The sequence below is a fragment of the Rhyacophila brunnea genome, unplaced genomic scaffold, assembly GCF_057557595.1.
Source record: "Rhyacophila brunnea isolate RB1 unplaced genomic scaffold, BYU_Rbru_1.0 scaffold_8, whole genome shotgun sequence".
NCBI classification, from domain to species: domain Eukaryota; kingdom Metazoa; phylum Arthropoda; class Insecta; order Trichoptera; family Rhyacophilidae; genus Rhyacophila; species Rhyacophila brunnea.
Window position 1 is genome coordinate 23,599,194 of NW_028233350.1, and position 20,047 is coordinate 23,619,240.

The 20,047-nt window shown below is 31.3% G+C and overlaps 1 protein-coding gene across 1 annotated transcript in view; it reads left to right on the forward strand.

Annotated features, from left to right (window-relative positions):
- LOC147064059 (very long chain fatty acid elongase 4-like) overlaps positions 1-20,047 on the forward strand; it is a 44,923-nt gene that overhangs the window by 13,605 nt on the left and 11,271 nt on the right. Inside the window, exon 2 of the mRNA XM_085958731.1 lies at positions 13,634-13,746. Coding sequence (XP_085814857.1) covers positions 13,668-13,746 — 79 coding nt within the window. The 5' untranslated portion in view covers positions 13,634-13,667. The remainder of the gene's footprint in view (positions 1-13,633; positions 13,747-20,047) is intronic.

Genomic DNA, 20,047 nt, shown 5'->3' on the forward strand with positions numbered 1-20,047 from the left:
GCAGTTTTGTTGTTGTCCGATATATTTTGTTTTATTTGCGGATTTTGATTAACCTTTCCTGTTGTTGACCCCGAGCAGACGTCTGTATTTTTTTGGATTTTTTTAAAGCTGCTAATTTGATTTTTTTTTAAATTTATTATGCTTATGAAAAGGAACAAAACAATTTCAAGATTACTGAATCATTCACAATAAAATTAATGGAAATACATGTGTTTAAGGGTCTTCCATATATAAAGTCGCATCATAAGGGGTTGTCTGATGTAATGTGATGCTTTGTGACGATGGGGAGATCCCTCTCAGGATGTATAAAATATGACTTCAGAAAACTATCAAAATACAAACTGAGAATAAAATATTCAATGAGATCGATACTGAAATCGATCATTCACTGAAGAATTTGTTTTTAATGAATGTGTTATAACAATCAAAGTAATTTAGAGAGGGGGGTAAAAGATGTTGTGGCGGGGGTAAAATACCGAAAATCGTGTGACGTCATTAAGTTTATGGACGTCTCCTTATACCCCATTTACACGTATATACGTCCATATGGATTAACTGCTGACAATGCGTATTATCGGGGTCATAACAAAAAATGTACATGTAAACATGTATTATCGTGCAAATTGCAAAATTTCATGCAGGGATGAAAAAAGCTCAGAAGCATCTGAATTTTCACGCGACAATTAAACTGTGCGATATCTGCGCCTGCGCAGTAGAACGATAGTGACAAACCTGCCGGTAAAAAAATGAACTACACCGCACAGAGACTCGTATTGAGAATAACCGATTTCACGAGCTGTCAAATAGTACCATACAATGGCAACATCACGTCACGCTTATTTTTACTCGATATATTACGCGATTATCGTTATAGCTTAAAATACACACTATCGGTGCAAGTAAATCCATGCACGTGTACAGGCGCATAATCGTATTGGACTTATTTTAATTTAGTAATTTTATGGTATTTCGTATTGATATTTTGAATATTATATGGCAAATTATAATTTAATGCAATCATCCAAATATCTATTATACGATTAAACGTGATAATAATAATGACTGCGCTGGTATATTTCAACGTGACGTTTTGCAACAGGAAAATAAGCAAATATCTATATATTTTTGTTATTTTGAAACGTGATCTAAAAAATATATTTACCTAAGCTATTAATTGTCTTAGTCAGCGACATTCGTAGTGGAATTACCCGTCTTGATAATAATATTAAAGGGTACTGGTTCACAAAAACAAAAATATGTCAAACTGGTACTGTAATTAATTTATTTTTATGTTTGGAGTTTGCATCTTATTATCAATACAGTTTTACGAGTATCTACGTCAGATAATATATATGTATATTGTCTTAAAGAATGGTGACGTAAAAACACCATGCCACATGCCTTTTTGTAACCACAAAAATTGAAGGTATTTTATTTATCATCCAATGCTTCTTCGCATGAGTTCTACATAGTCCTGGGGCATATGAAATTGAATAATTAATAATCAATAAGATTTCGAATGATAAAATGTACACGCGGTGAGAAATATAGATAGTGAAATATTCTCGAAAAATACGAGTCAATTGTAAACTCTATTAGAAAATTTAACGAATACATTTATTTCACCATATAAAAAAATAATAGTATAATGCAGTGTTGCCACAAAAAAATGAAAAAGACTTGATTCTCAATAATAATTAAAGACGACGTGATATATTATTTTATATATGAAAGGGCATCATAATTACAGATACATACGTCTTTTGTACAAAATCTACAGATTATTTAGACTTAGGTCTCAAAGATCTCTTAAGTTTTCATCGGAAAATTTACCCATGATCAACGTTTTTATTATCCAAAATAAAAGTATTGGATACTTAATAAAGTAAAAGTTTGTCCTTAACCGTCAATGTATCAAGAAATTTACGTAAAATAACCTTCTTGTTTTATAATTTTGAATTAAAAAAAGTTATGTAAATAATTCTCAAAGAATTTATGATTGATTTTTCATTTTATACAGCTAATGCCCAAAGTGAAACATAAAAAATAAAAATAAATCCACTGGAATTCAACATGTTTCAAATTTGATCACATTATGACGACCGTGAGAGATAATATAGGTGGTACCCCAGATGAAGTAGAATAAAAGTCTATATAAAATTAGATTGTCTGTTTGCCGGTTAGTTTGGTTATAAAAACTACACTGATGATGAAACATGCACAGCTTATCGACTTCTCGATTCTTGATATCTCAACACAAAGCACCATCAAAACTAAAGAAAGACATGAAACCGCATAATAAATAATTAAAAAAAAATATAATAACATGGATTGAATTACTTTATGCTGACGATTTGAATGATGTACTCAAAATTGAAACGAGCTGAAAAATGTCATACTATATTGCAACGATATCTCAATCCACTTGAAAGTCGATCAATAAAAATAAACTTTAATATTATAATACTGACAAAATATGTGTTTACATTACTTATTGTAGGTCAGAATCCCTGATTAAAATAATAATGTTACTATGTAATGTCAATCGCGTGCGATGGCCGAGTGGTAACGTGTCCGCTTAATAAGTTATGAGTCTAGGGTTTGAACCCCGGGTCTAGCGTATGCACATGTTGTTTTTCAATAAACGTTTTGACACAGAACTTTGAGCTAGTCCTAATACGTTGAATAAGTGTTGCGGACAAGATACATTTCGGATGGAAATGGAACTGCCAAAAAGCTCGATAAAGCGTAAATCCGAGGTGGAAGATCTTGGCGTAATTTTGACTCGAAATTATTTTTTCACTCATATACTACTTACTTCCACAATTCTGCGTACAGTAAAGCTTCTAGTATTCATTGTGCAAAAAATCTCTTCGATATTTTTCACGTTATATAACTATTTTCCTTTCGATAATTCTTCAAATGATTTTTTCGACTATGTTTCCTCGATACATGCTTGCTTTACATTCTCTGGAATCTTGAAGGTCACTTCTATCTACTCTCAAAGAAATTTCAGCTGTTTTCACGAGGGTTGTTTGCCAACCCACCATGGAGTTGGATTTATATGCATCCGTCAATTATCTGCGTGGTCGCAGCCATGATTTATTATAGATGAAAACGGTTTCCTCGCGTCATGGTTATCAACCACTATTAGAGAGGGTTTCGAGTCTAGTCGATAGGCTCCCCAGAGACATTTACATTTTCAGTGATTTGTATTTTGTTTTTAAAAGAATGTTTTATCATTTAACGTTATTTTTATTATTTACTTCTCTCTTATCAAATGAATCTTATTTTTTTATTTTCCTTGTTTTATTATAACCAGTTATTTTTTTTTAAATTTAAATGTCACGCCGAGAATGTCCTGTTGAATGTTTATTGTTAAATATATAAATTAATTTAATAATTAAAATCAGTACTTATGTATAATATACTTCTACATTGTGTATATCGGTCTAGTTTTCTTTCCGTATTTCACGTGGCCGAAGTTGGGGGCAATCGGTAGTTATTAATATTTATTATAATATAATATGTAATATTCTGAAAATGCAACTAACTTCATTAAGAAATAGAGCCAAATTGTTTGGACTTTGGATTGTTATGGAACATGTGTACATATTGCGATTGAAGCATTATGCCAGAGTAATTATGATATTATAGCCATGATGTATGATTTATAATGCCTGGAGATAGCGATAAGGTAATGACACTCGTCTGAGGCGGAGACCTTCACGGTATGGCGGTCCTGAATTCCACTCTCACAACAGAAATTGCGGACAAATAATCACAATTCACGAATCATGCAACCCACCGCACACCAAAATAATTCCGGTTGACGGCATTCTTAAATTTCACTTTCTCCCATCTCTCACTGGTATTGCCGCAGTGGCGTGTCCACCACTCGTTGAAAGGAGGATACCTACATAACATAATATTAAATAACAACTCCTAGTAAAGTTTCGGTCACATATTTAAGTATCTACATTCTACACGTATTATACAGATATATTTAAATATCAAAATAATCAAGAATTCAATCACGGATATATTCATTAATTTATTACAGTTTTTCTTCTTATTTTTCGTCACCACCCTCATGACTGAAGATCGTGATTGAATATGTGTTTCGGAGCTCCGAATCAGCTTTATCCACATTTCGGTAGCCTTTTGGCGGATGCTATAAGCTTTATAGTGAATTCTTTCTCATGGTTACACCACATTATCGGTATTCAGTGTTCATCCATTGTTTTTTAACCTGACAAATTACCCAATACAACCAACTTTTTCAAATTTTCTGTTTTTGATCTGAAAAATAATTTGTATAAATGAAACTTCAATACGTCAATTATGTTTATTTTCAAACTGTTTACATAAATTGTATACTAAACACGTTAATTTTCACTTATCATTATTATATGGGGAAAAAGTTAAATAAATATTCATAAAAACATGTTATACATATCTTATAAATAATTTTAATTATAATTAACGAAGAAGGTATGTATGATGTGAATGATATTTCGTCTATTATGACCGTGTATTTTTTTAAATCAATTTATTGTGGTGGTAGTGTAATTCATGCCCATTCTGTTACAGCATGGAATTCAATTCATCTGGAATATATATTGTAAATGTTTTCACGTTTAATTACTTTAATTTAATTACATAAAATAAAATTTATTAATTGTACTATGCGAGGACGCCACTGCACGGATAGCGGAAGAGCGGTACTTGCTTTGTAGCCGAATTATTATCGCTTGCCTCCCGATCATGATTGCCGCAAGCCACTGTGTAGGTTTTTCTTGTTGGTAGTAGTAGGTATCTAACTATAATACAATGTCAACGTCCACGTTTATGTTTTGGAAGTTTTACAGTTTCTTAATTAACAAAAAAAAAAAAACAAGAAATCACACGCATTCCTACAATATTATAATGTGCTGCAATAAACGAAACATTTATTCATATTTTAAATACAATTAGCCGAATAGTATGTATTGGTTTAATGTTGTCAACAGGACTTAAATAAAAAAAGGATTATTAATATATTGTGGTGAACTGGTAATAAATCTATTTTAAATAATCAAAAAAAAAAATAGCATTTTCTATGCGCCCTCGATTATCAGAAAGTACCCATAGATATGTTTGGCATAGCACTAACCAGTGACCAGTTACTATTATCCAGTCCCCAAACTATTGAACATAATATTTAAATATGAAATTCAATTAAACTTTGAACTTCAACAATTAAGTTTTTACGGTTAAATTTGAATCGATTTTAGTGACCCTGCTATACATAATATATATATATTTGCCATGGGTGAATATGTATGCTAACAACGATTCAAATGAAATAGCACAAAATGAAAATCGATTAGAATTTAAATTTAAATTTCAACAAGGGTTTTTCAATTTCAATTTATAAAAATTGGACAAAAACCGCACGATAAACAAAAATCAGTTCTAAATAATCAAATATTTAAATAAAAATGTAAAATAAGTAATATGTTGTTATTAGTTTTAAAAAAAATATCGTTTATATTTCCTACATGTATCAATAAATCCATTTCTTATAGCATAATAAATACCTATGTATTTTCACAATTATATTAATTTGCATATGTATTTTATTATTATAACATAATATAATTAGATTCGGTTCTATACAATATAAAAAGAACACACATTTTTGTCACCATTATAATGTACAACTCTGATCATCTCAATAACTCTATCAAGTATGACTCAAATTGTACCAACAAATTAAAAATTATTTTAGAGCTTTTTAGGCGTTGTTTTTTTCTATGAAAATTCATTACGGATTTATAATCGATATAATATTATATTCACACTGCGAAAGATAAGAACTGTGTAAATGAATATAATATAACCAAAATACACGGTCTATTCCTAGTTTAAATGTTTGTTAGTAATCCCGTAGTATTATTTAAAAAAATATGACGAGAGTTCAGCGTATCAACTTCTCCAATTACGCACATAAAAGTATTTCAAAACGCCTGTATTTTATTCATGTTTCGAAAATCACACCAATTCGGCAGCGCAATGCACAGGACCGAGAGAAGTGGAAGCAGCTTGAAGAGGCCTTCATCCAGCAGTGGATAGATTCAGGCTGATGATGAAGATGATACGACACTCACCATATAATCAGTGCAGTTTCCTAATTATCTCTTCTAGAATATGTTTACATACTTACCTACCATAGACATCGGCCTTATAACTTCTGCTCCAATTGTCGACATCATGTGGCAGATGATTTTGATCAAAGAGTCGGTGTTAATTATTTTGGAAATTTAGCTATTTTTAATTTATTGAGGAATTGAATGACAATGCTATTTAATGCTGGCTATAACTTATAACTAACAATCAGGTTTATATTGAGTGGATAAATTCATTGTGAAAATATATTATTATCTCAAATACTTTCGCTGTGTTGATCGATCGTTTAGCCTTCTTTTATATGGCGCTCATCCAAAGAAGGCTGAACTGCTTCATCTTTCTCTCTTTCTCTCTATCTCTCTGTACTCTCGTATGAATATATTCTGTTCATTTTTGTGCCTCTCATTATTTATTGTAAAATTTTCGAGTTTAATGGTACCAGTTCTTCGGGTGGCGAGATAGGTGTAGACCTGTAGACTGTAGAGTGTAGGCTATAATTATTAATACATGGCACAAAGAAAGTGTAGGTGCTTCTAAAAACATAATATTACATAACCATTTCCTCATTTTAGGTGTACATAGGACTGCTAACTTCTGTGATGTGACTGTAATTTTGTATTTTCGTCTTTAAAATAAGTAGACTACGTATTAGTAATTACTTTTACGAAAAGTAATTATAAATCAACAAAATATAATACATCTTCACACAATAACATTCAAAATAGTATTATGTTTCGGATTACATATAGGTAGGTATTAGTGTTTTTTTTCCATATTATATATTTCATAGTTTAATAAAAGTAATTGCATACGTACTTATCTGCTTTTATATTGCGTAGAGAAATATGAACGACAAAAACTTTTTTTAAATTTTAAATATTTGTGAAGAATTTTGTTCCTGAATTCCGATAGGAATATACAGTTAGACCCTAGTATAATCATTACACAGTATCGAACATTTTATTTATCTGATCTAGGAAATATTTATTTGTCAACATTAATACCAGAAAAATACACGCTCTAATAGCAACACGGTCTAATCCTATAATTTGTTATGTACTAATCCCAATCTTCTATTACATTTATGTTTTTCAACAATAAATTATTCAACAGAGTAAGATTTCTTTATTTAAGTCAAATACCATATCGTTTATCAATGTGTTACTTATTATACCGAGGGTGATGAAAAACGCCTGATTAAATTATTGTAACCAGGGGCCGTCAAAGCCGAATCTACTTACGATTTTCAATGTGTTTTCCTTAATAGGTACACCGTAAGCCTTTTTCTAAATATTATATTGCGCCCTCGATGATAAAAAGATTGCAAACCCATGGATTAAAAAAAGCTGTGGATTTGTTGATCACAAATCATGTACTGGTTCATGTAAGATTTTTGTATATCCCCGTAAAAACCCATGCAATATTATATTATGTAGGTATAAGATTTTCAGGGGGTAATTATTTAATTACTCAAAATGTATGGAGAATAAAAAGTAGAAGGGAATCAGCCACTTTTTGCTAGAATGTCTACGTGGCATACAAAAATGTACTTATATAAAAAGTTTAAGCTGTTATTTTTTAAAAAGATATTTCTGGTTGAAAAGTTAAGAATAAATTTCTATAGGCAGTCCTAATTTTGACAGCATTCATTGTATGTAAAGTAGGAAAGAAATTAAATTATCGTAGAAAGTGTTGTGTGTGTATCTATAGTCTATGTGTGTGTCGATCGAAATTATCGTTCAGTACATTACAATTTACGTACACGTTTGTGCTTATTTATAATGTGTGTCGTTTTGACCTTTACCTTTAGCACGATGTTAGAGCAACCTTAAAATTATAGTATTCACTCTCTGCAGAAATGGAAATTGAGGTCACTTTTCAATAATAAACTGTTGAATATGTTTTGTGACACTACGCGTACCATTTTAGTCGATTGTGACAATTATTTATTTTATTATTCATCTGAACTTTCTTATTGAGTTGGTATTTAACGAGCGTGCGCAGTGCCGTCATTCGACCGGTTCGCAAGGGTTAGTCCGAACCGGTTGTTGGCATCGAAAATCATAGTGTGTGTCATATTGTAATTGGCGCATGCACTCAAAATCCTTGAAATACACATTATTATAATATAATAATTTAAATATAAATGATGGAAAAACCGCAGCACTATTTACTTTTATATGAAAAGAAAATTGGGACATCTTTGTAATTAAAGACAATTTGTTGTAGGAAGTACTAGAAAGAAATTGAAATTTCAAGACATTCATAACATGACATGAAACATAAAAGCGAAAATTAGTAACAATATATAATATTATTTAGGTACTTTGAGTGAGCTAAATATAATATGGCAATTTAAGATATTATTAAACAATATAAAAATAGTGGAATATATAGTTATCAACACGAATTTTCCCTCTCAATGGCAAAAGTTTTAAGTTTTAAATTTAAGTTATGTATACAAGAAAATAGTGCGGGACAAAGTTAAATTGGTGGGCCGAAGTTTAGTAGAACGTATAATATCATATATCTCTTTCGTAATAACTGTAATTCAGGTAAGATAGAAATCTAAAAAATAACTACGATGTCTTAATAATAAAAACACTCGTCTATCTAACGGACAAAACGACATTTTTTAATTAACTGAAAAAAAAACAAATCTTTTTATCGTGATAAATTTTTCGGCGATTGTGTAATATTTCAATTGAACGCATACAATGTGTCGTTTCCAGTAAAATTTACTTTCAAAAACGACGCAGACAGCACGATCTATAAAATCTGACATCGACAGGTGTTTAACAATTTCACTGCACGCAATATCCAATGCAATTCTATTATATCATATCACTTTTTACTGTACTATTAAAAAACCTTGATACTAGTTATTATTTTATCATTAGATCTTAAATCAATTCAAAAAAATCTTACGCAAGTCAGACTAGATCTCAATGCTTTTTTACAGTCTAAAATGAAATGTAATATTATTATATTGGCAGCACTTTCTTTCATTTCATTTTTTTTATGAAAGTTAGTTTTTTGCATCTGTTTAAATAATAATCGAATGGTATACTTATTGAAAATAGTGTTACTATTTAAAAAAAAAAACAAATTTAAATAAATGACAAGAGTTAATGTAACATAATATTATAAAATATGACTATGTAATTTGGCTAGGCAGTTTTCTGTGAGTGAGGAAAATATATAAAATGCTATAATTAATAGTATACCTTCATGATGGCTATATGAAGATACAATACATCGCACGGAAGCTTTTGAAATGTGGTTGCATATTAATAAGGGTGATGTGGAGCCCATGAACGGTTATGTTACCGACTTGCCTCGGTTTGATAAAAAGAGGGAGGTACTTAACTATTAATAGTGGAGCAATTCAATTCAGTTTATATTGGCTGTGTGTTGAGAAATTGGACCTGGAATTTGGGTGTGAAATGGACAGATGTTTGACGGTTGGGTCAAATTTTCCAGATAGGCATCACTGTGCTTATAATGCCGGAAGTCATGAGTTAGCGAAGAAGAATTTAAATATTAACAAGAATCAGATGTTTGAAATTAAATAAATCGATCAAATTAATACAAATGAACACAACCTCAGTTATTGTATTTAATTTAATATACCAAAATCACAATCTTAAAAAAACACTTCGTACAGCTACTAAACAATAGAGTTTTCCGTTTACATAACAAGAATGCACGCTTTTCTCAAAAATTGTTATAATATAGCGTTTTGAGTAGGTATCTATATATTTTTATGTTAAGTATGCAGTGTTTTCTTTTATTTCTTACATACATATATGCACCAAACATCTCGCGAAGCTTTTGAAAGAGTTCATACGTGCTTTAGATAAAGTTATCACGAATTCGGCGTCGATGACTGATTAGTGAAAGTTAAAAATACACCAAGTAATTATTATTGATGAATCGATATGTTCTCAAGTTATTTGCATATTTTTTATAAGTTTATGATATAGGCTAATGCATATTCGTTAATACGATACATGTTTATAATTAATACGTAATCGGATTTTAAAAAAAATACTTGAATGATTGCTCACGTTGCTTTGACATGAGTGTCTTCTTAATAGAATCGGAAGACGTTTGTATATTATATCTTCTCAGGAAAACCGATTGCTTAATTTTGTGCGGTTTGCTTTTACTAAGTAAAATAAATATAAGATAGGTCAGTGTTATTTTAGTGTGTTAAGTAAAGTTTCATTTTCATATTTGCTAACACGTTTCAAGATACATTAGTATTTCTTTTTTATATTTATTATTTACTGATTACTTACTTAAAAAAACATTTTAAGTGTCATTATTGAAGTTGATTTAATGTTTTTTTTTTAAATTTCCTCCTTGCAATATTTGATTTAAAATGTAATGCAAATACGACAAAATGTTAAATGTACGAAAATGCAGTGTTTATTTCCTAGCAAAATAGTTCGGATAAAATCACGTTGCATAAAAAGTAACATCGACATTTTCTTTCACAAATTAATTAAGTATATCTGCATCGGCCATATAAATATAATGTATCACAATTTGATTTCTTTATTATTATAACATGTATCTTTGCTTAAGCTAACACAAATATTTTGTATTTTGAAATTTGTAAAGTGAAAAGTATTTTAATTTGTTATTAGTAATTTTATTATTGATTTTCTTTAACCACGGTAAGATTAATCTATTATTATTACACATTTATAATTTATTTCCATTACATATTACATTACATATACAATAATAATTTTTATATTTTGTTACTCACTTGTCCTCGTATTTCGACATTGCCAATATCCTGTGGTTTTAAAAAAAAAACCTTTTGTTGAATAAACATAGTTTTGTAATTTGTGAATAATTGAATCCAACAATTTTAGGATGACTGATCGATCCAAAGTATGTATATGAAGTACCAATCTGCATTTGATTGAAAACTGAGAGTTACAGATTAACGTAAAGAACTTTGCGGTGAATTGATGTTAGCAGAATCGTGTTTCATACTAGTGTGTCTCTCGTAATGAAAATGAAAGTACACTAGTACGTGATATATTAATAATCGTATACGTGTTATTACATAACAGTGACATCCTAATATTTTTTAATTAAACAAATAAAACTATATAATATTATCTCAGACGCAGAAAAATCATAATGATGTTTTGCAGTTATTAATGAAAATCTGAAAATTATTTGTAGATATGAATAAATTAATTAGTGTTAGGGTTGTCAATTAATATGTGTGACATAATGATGCAATGGTTCGTTTAATTTTTCTTCATATGCTATGTGGCGTTCCTTTGACTTTTTGAAAACTAATTGGAATCATAATTTTCGTATCTCACTGTTGAACATCTTGACTCTTTTTAAATATCGACGTTATATATTACTCTATATTCTGCCATCCGTATAGCTGAACATAGTGTGAGGCTCACAGCGTCCTTTGATGAGTTGGCGACCTCCCTCTTCTGTGTCGACTTTAGATATTTCCACTGTTGATGACTGACAATTATGCTCTCCAAATTATCGTTTTTACTTTTGGCTAAGTGACCAAAGAACTGTACATATATTTAGATACATAATTTAGAGAGCCGGTCCTTCAGTTTTATTTCTTCCAGAAAGGAGTCGTCAGCTATGTCGACCATGGAATCTTTAATAAGCTCCTACAACACCATATTTCAAAAGCATCAATAACAGATCGATATATTATAGTACAGCTTTTCCAATATTTGTGTACAAGTCCTTCATCGCTTCCTTTGTAATGCATATTCTGAGATTACACTCTTTATGTGTTTGTCAACAATCGTCGTTGGAGAGATATGTGTATGATGGAAATTATTTTATTTGCAAGGTTTACTAAGAACACCACTGGATATATTTAAATATAATATGTTGGTATTTATATAGGTACACCTACCTGTACAAGTTTCTTTGAAAATCAATTTAGCTGTAACCGCAGCTAAATGCCGTGTCGGTTATTCTGAGAGATCAGGGCATTTGTCATTACTCATTTTATTCATAATATTTATAAACCATTCACAAAAAAACTGTCAGCTAACTTGTTGCAAAATTGATTATTGATTATGCCATTTGTCGAGACTAAAAGACGAATTACACTGCATTATGCATTTGTGATATAAGCATAGCTTTCTACAAACATTTTTCAAATAAAACCAATAAACACTCATAAGTGGCGTTACTTATTGAATGTTTGATCAACTAGATAAACAGTGGTAAACCGATTGTACGCGGGAAAATTCTCTTGTCACGGGGGCGGAAAATGTTTTTTTGAATGAAATTTTATGTTGTACCGACCCTGTTTTAATTTAAAGGGCAGTTAAAAACGATACGCAGCACCTTGAAATTGTTTTCATATACTTCATAATAAAAAAAAAAGGTTGAAAGAATCTGGATGACAAAAGATTCGTCTAGCTAGACGAAAAATAATAGGCAGGAAAAGCTAATAAATAAGTTAAATATATTATAGAGAAACAATATTAACATGGTTGCTATATGTTACTTTTTGATAAGTACTTTATTTAAGTAAGTACCCTGTCCGATTAATGTACAAAAAAAAGATTTTTATGATAGTTTTAAAAACCTATTGTAATGAAAAATATAAAACCTATTGTACAGGAAGTAGTACGAAGAATAATTCCTCTACAAGGTGAGTATTCCAGCGTTTGGAAAATTTTACAAACCTGCATACGTACCCTTTTTGATACATTAGTTTTACCATTAGAACCCCGCTTTTCATCCTACACAAATATTAGGGTTCGATAAAACGTTGAGAAAAATGATAATAGTACAAAATATATTCAACTGAATTACTGAATACTTAAACAATTATCTAAATTAGAGAAGACGCAACCGATTCGTCATAAAATTTAAATGGGCGCATCCGAAGAGTTAAAACCTATCACAGAGCCATAAAATTAAAATTATTACCCAAAGCATAACAAAATTCCTGCATTTATTATTTGGAAAATTTTAAATATATTGTCATTTTTTATCGTATCGGCCTCTACGTCACTAAACACGCTACTGTCATTACCCATTTTTACTGCAGTTTTCATCCTATACCTTGGTAATATTTTTTCGTCATTTGATGAAAAATAAAATTACCAGATGAATAAATTAAAGGAAAATATTAAACACTAGACTGCGGCAAGTTTAACGCGAAGCGTGGCCGTTTAGAGAACTACAATACTGACAATCCTATATATCGCAGCGCCACGACGGCTGTCATGACACTATAACTTATAATGAAGAGTAATTTATTCATAAATACAATAACAATCCTTTCAGATTGATGTATATTAATTCGTAACAAAGCATTTGATTAAATCTTCATGTATTACTTAAACCTGTTAACAAGTTCTAATATTATTGTACTATCAGTGATAGTGTCATTTAGTTCAGATTTTCAAATTGTCATTCTTTTGTGTTTCAGAAACCTCGTCGAAGATTTCTCCCTTTGAGACGCAATGACTACCATATTAAACTCGACGCACACGGTTCTGCAGACGACTTACGACTATTATCTCTGGACACTTTCACTCTCGGGTAAGGCATCTCCATTCTCATTATTCTCAGCACTCATAATCAATGTCATTATGCAAGTCATAATCTTTATAACTAAATGCAATATCGTAAAACATATGCAGAAGCCAGTGTACGAAATTGTATCACAATGATTTGAATAATGGAATAATTATTTATTGTTGGAAAGCTAGTGTCAGTTTATGATGCATAGCAGCACACATTGTTTATGAGGCCCAATGTGGAAAATTGGATTCATTGACTCTCGCATAATATAAAAGCTTATGTGGGGTTATTGGGGAATCTTTAGGATATACTTAAACAGTACTATTTATTCAGTAATGGGGTTATAAAACCACAAATGTTATTTATTTTGACGAAACAAATACCCGGATTAATCGGCTAAGCTTTGAGGAAATACAAAATATATGCACTACTTCAGTATATTATGTAGGGAAATGGTGTGTAAAACTCCCACCTCCGCACCCGTTATGTACCTATATGCAGCCACGTCATACGCGGCCGCCTAACATAACCCTTACGTGTGCCAGATCAAAGAATTTAAGCTCTCATTTTGTCCCGAGCAGAGACGCACGGGACTGGTGATGCAACCTTGCACCGAAGTGCGAATGCATGATGTTAATTTATATGGCAACTATCAGAGTGACTTTAATTTGAAGAGTCGCAAGGGGAGTCGAGAGTGTCCCGCACCCCGTGCGCTCTGGCGAATTTAGTAAAGGCCGCAAAATTGGCCTCGGTTGCCACCATGTCCGCGTGTCCTATTGGGCCCGAATGAGGTCGGACCCAGGCAAACAACTCCGCTTGTTCGGGGCCCATAAGTGGACAGTCCCATAGGACGTCCTGCTGGTCGTGTCCACATGAGCAACCCGACCCATGTCTTGCCAAACCAAACCCCTGCAGTTTGGCCGCAAAGTTTATATGGCCATTCATGAATTGACTGGTCCAGTGGGTCGGCATCAGTCTCCTCGTCATGTGTCTCACCGAGACATCTGGAAAGTATAGAAAAGTCTGGCGGCTCTTAGGGGAGGCCACCCATCTCGCCTGCTATGCCGCATATGCGGTCTTGTAGACCAGCTCAGATACAGTCTTTCTGTAGCTCACGCCCTCCACTCTCGATGACGGTGTCAGAGGGATACCGGCGAGAGTTGTATTGATTCTCCTCTTAAAGGAGAGTGATCGATAGATGGATACATATTATCAAAAGAATACCAGTGAAAGCATGTTGTCAAATGATGATTCCGAATGTTTGCATGATCCATTATCAGGGCCGAATTTACCATAGGGGCTAAAGGGGCTATTGCAGATAGCCCTTGAATTGCTACGGAGCCCATAATTTGAAAAATAAATTGAAATAATGTTGTTATTACACCCCGAAATATCACGACCAAAAAATAATACTTTTAATTGTGAATGATTCAAATGATATATTCTCGTGAAAGCATTTCATTGCTTATGTTTACAACTTGCATATGCGTAATAAAAATTATGGTTAAGTAAATATTTAATAATTTTTAATAAGACTAATAATATGAAATATATAAACATTTTAAAATTACATTTTTACATTAAATTAAGTTGAGGGTCCCAATAGCTCTTTTTAAGTATAAATCCGGCCCCGTCCATTATCATATTGTATTGAATATGAAATATTACCATAGTAAATCTATATGGCACTGGCATGGCATTATTACTTCAATTATAACTCATTTCGAAGTTACATAGGTTTGTTACGTGCTGTAATAATCAAGATATCTGTAAAATAAATTCTACATTTAAAATACAATTAATTGGTCCGCAATATTATGTTTTCGCATCGAGTCCACAAAGGTAAAGATTCAAATAATAAAATACCGTTGATTACATTGACCGCGATACCAGCTTTGAGTTAGTGGTCAAGTTTATACGAAAACCTCCAAAAAAACTTGTTTAATTTCTTTATGTTGGCTTGTAATTTTGCTGTCAGCGAGGAAACGTTTACAGGTATTAACCGCATCGTGTTTTACAGATAATTAACTCGGGAACTTGCGCCGATCGATACATTAAATTTATTATACTCGTAATACTGTTCGCCATTTTGATCAAGAGAAATCACAATTCCGTTTTAAATGATCTCTCACGTCATGTATACGTATTTCCTGACTATTTCCTATATATTTTTTTTTTCTTGAGCTGGTACTATGATCGCTAAAATCAGCATATTTGAATACTACATTGTATGGTAAATTTGCGGGAAAATAAACGAAAATTAACTATAGTTTGAAATAATTACAAGATAAAAAGAACTTTTTATATACCACGTTTTAAAATTTTCTGTTGAATCATATAAACTTGACAATTCTATGTATTAATAATTACTTTTTTTTTTCTTGATAGAAATACTGAATAAATATAGAATACTGAAATGTCATTTAGACATTTTATATTGATTTCAATAGTAACGCACGTATATATTAATAATTTAGTTGCTAGGACCCCCTTAGCAACCAATAATAGTGTTTTACTTGTTATGAAAATTTTCCGAAATATCTTTCCATACAAAACAGAATTAACTGAAAATGAACTCAATTTTGCTTAAAGATGGCTAAAAGTATTAAAAGAATGCATTGTCGTCGTGTTCTGATATGTTCTAATATAACATAATATATTGTAGTCGAGAAGTTAGTTAAAAATCTTTAATCGTCCGATACAAATCTTGGACAAACAAGAAAAAATTTGTACTGGACAAACAAGAATAGGAGCTAATTAAAATGTGGTAAAAGAATACAAATCTACACAGTATGTTAAAATCTGTAAACAATATTATGTCAGTTGTTGACACAATTCTTAAATGTGGTTGAAAATCTCAGGAAAATTTTCGTAGTCGTTTTAGTAAGGATAAACCAACAGGGGTAACAAAAGACAACGAATTCACACTAATTTGTACACATCACAATCATTATGTCGAAAATAATATTATTTTTATTGCATTAATTTCACGACATAAATAACAACTTTATAGTAGGTGTGTAGGAGGTTAGAAGCTTTAAAGTGTTAGACATAAAAATGGTCATTTTTTTCAAATAAATTAGTAAAATGATGACATTGCCACCAGTTTATACAAATAGGTTTTTTTTAAATCGTGAAAATGTGCATAATATGAATTTTGTTTGCGATTTTGGTAATCAGTATTGTAACAACTGAAACTAAATGTTGCCAAAAATGTAAGTTAAGGCTAATTATTTCATAAGTGCTGAATACATCGGGATTTTTTATAGCTAGGGAATGATATCTTTAGAATAGTCAGGTAGTGTATTGACCGAATATATTGTTTTATATATAACATTGTGAAAAAGGTTTCATAATATAAGAAATTAATAATATAGTATATTTTTGATGCTGAATTATTTTTTCAGCATGAAGCAAATTTTACCACAATTCTAATATTAATATAGTTTAACCGTTACAGTAATTTAATCGTACAGTTGGCGATGTGTTTTTGTTTTAATTTATCTCAAATTTGATGACACGACATTTGCGGTTTTTTTTTTGGTACGGATATTAATTTTTTATAATATACCTAGTATCTATTCTTCAGACGATTTATGTTTGCCTGACTTGACGCAATATAAAAAGTTTCGTGTGAATGACTGGCCACTTTATAGATTTAAAAAGATGAAAAGCAACAGTGAGATCATTTGAAGCCACTTGGATAGCTAGTTACCTTGTGTTTTTTTGGGCGGTAAATTTATTACGTTTTCTATTGGACCTGATCAACTTCACTTTCACTCATCCACCCAATTTATCGCTGGACTGTGCTGACTATCTTTCCTATGATTATTTCGCTGTAGAAGCAGTTAATTAACTAAACTTGCTATGCAGGCAATTTTTATATGAATTATGATGAATGAATAATGTTTTAAATAACAGAATAACGTATTATTTTATGAATCCGTGGGTTATAAACTTATGCATTATTTCTTTCCTATTTGAAAATTATATCATTCCATAAACTTTTTTTTGAAGTTATACTTCTTTTAGCGCGTTTGGGAAATAAGATCAGAGCGTACTTTTGGCGTGTGACATGTAACACATAATTTATTTTTTCACACGAAAAAAAACGCACTCGATTGGAATCGTACCACCGATTGTTCGGTTATCAGCCGAACGCACTACCTTTACGCCACAGTGTGATACTGAAATCGTGACGATTATACAGTATAATATTATTATAGTTTAGAATTGTTCCGTTGCCTGGGCAGCGAATTTATTATTGTCGACCATTTGCAATTCCTTACGTAAACAAACGATTAAACGTCAGTTAGCAATATAAGTTAAAGTGTATAGAAATAAACCAACGGCGTTCCAATAAGCGGTCCTTTTTCTTGAGTGTGTAATTTAACAAGATAATTAAGAGCTAGTCAAAGAATCTAGTTTATCACAAGTTTTGTTTTTGTTTTGTTACGCCAAAGAAGTATAACTTCTAACGCGCGTACATAAGTACATACACAATTTTTTTCATTAATCTTTTATTGCCATAAAGCAGGTATGTCTAATGTCGATAGGCTGTGATCTATCCAGTATTAAAGCTGACAGTAATCTTCAGCTTGGACTATTATTATATTTAACTGAAGACAATTAAACTACAACACTTTGCTTTTAACATCATAAAGAAAGGCGGCTCTCGTGGTGCAGTGGGTAAGGCGCTGGCCTTCCACCCGAGAGTTCTGGGTTCGATTCCCGGTCACGACAAAAACATTTATGTGTTTTTCTCAAAGTCTGGGTGTTTGTGATTGTTCAAAATTATTAACAACCACCTTGTACGAAAAAGCAAGGACATGGTTACTAATAATTCTAAAAAAAAACATTATAAAGAAATACTCAATTTGCCATTCGTCGTGAAGATCATAAGTTTCGGTCTTCTTTGGGTAGGTACCTACTTATTGTAAAACTAGTATCATATTGTGCAATTGCCTACTGCGTGACGGTAAGGGGAACTAGGCCTCGGTTTAAAGCGCGGAAATTCACATATTCTCTTCCTCTCACTAAAACGACAGGTGAGTGATGCAATATGAATTAAGTGATACTACAAAATCACACGGACTTTCTCAACGAAATAAAATAGAAATTGTTAATACTTCCCTTTCAAAATCTGTATATACAAACTATTTACATTTTCACGACTCAATTTCTATGCGCCTATTGTGCGATCGATTAAAATCCATTCCTCGATCGATACGTTGGGCATGTCTATAAAAAGCATAACTACGCTACGAGCAAATTAAATTGATATAAAAAAACAAATATGATATTAAAAATGTAGTAAGTACATATATAAAAGAATTGGATAGAATTTAGTTGTATAATCAGTTGCAGCCATTATTCCGAGATACCTACCTAGTCACAAAAATCTGTGGCTTTCTGACATTCATATTATTTAAACAATATTATGAAATGCGAATAAAAAAATATAGTAAACTAAACACTCTATAATTTATATGACACTATATTTCGCTATTCGTTAAACATTATTTATGTGATGTGTGCGAAAGGAAAACGGAAACGGAAAAGGGGTTACAAAATTTAAATTAGCCGAATATGACAAATTAACCACAATACCTACATCTATACGTAAAAGACGAGTCGAATAAACAGACTATAAACTAAATAGTAAATTCAAATATAGTAGTTCACACATACAGTGATTGAGAACTTAATCTTCCTTTAAAATTTCAGATTTATTTTACATTTCATTATGCATAGGTACACATAATCGATTGTAACTGATGGACATTAATCGACTTTCCAACTATCTTCCAATTTTAAGCCAAATTTACTAGTGGAAAGAGTTGCATTTGATAATAAATAAAACGTAAGGTAACTGACCTTAAACGTACATTTCTCTTTCTGAAGAGATTTCAGTTCAGACATAGGCACCATAAACCATAAATTCTTTGATTCAAGTCTTTCGTTATTTTTTAATTTGTTTTATTATATGATGTACATGCAGTCTTTTTTTGCTTAACTATTAACCTTACTATTAAAACCTAGTAAGTCTGTTTGAGAAGAATGTTGAGAAGACGGAAAAAACGTAATAAAAACAATATTTTAAACACCTCTCTAATCGATGAATCTGCTAACACTGGTTAAGAAATGCGAGGTTTTAATTCCATGTTTGAAACCACGAGATCTACGAGTTTTTAAAATTCGTCGATAGATTAACAGTATACTAGTCTAGAGAACCGAGGTTTTGATATGGCTTAAAAAGTTTTTTAGTTTAAATTGTGTCGAACAAACTTCATTTTTCCATAATATCGGACTTACGAGG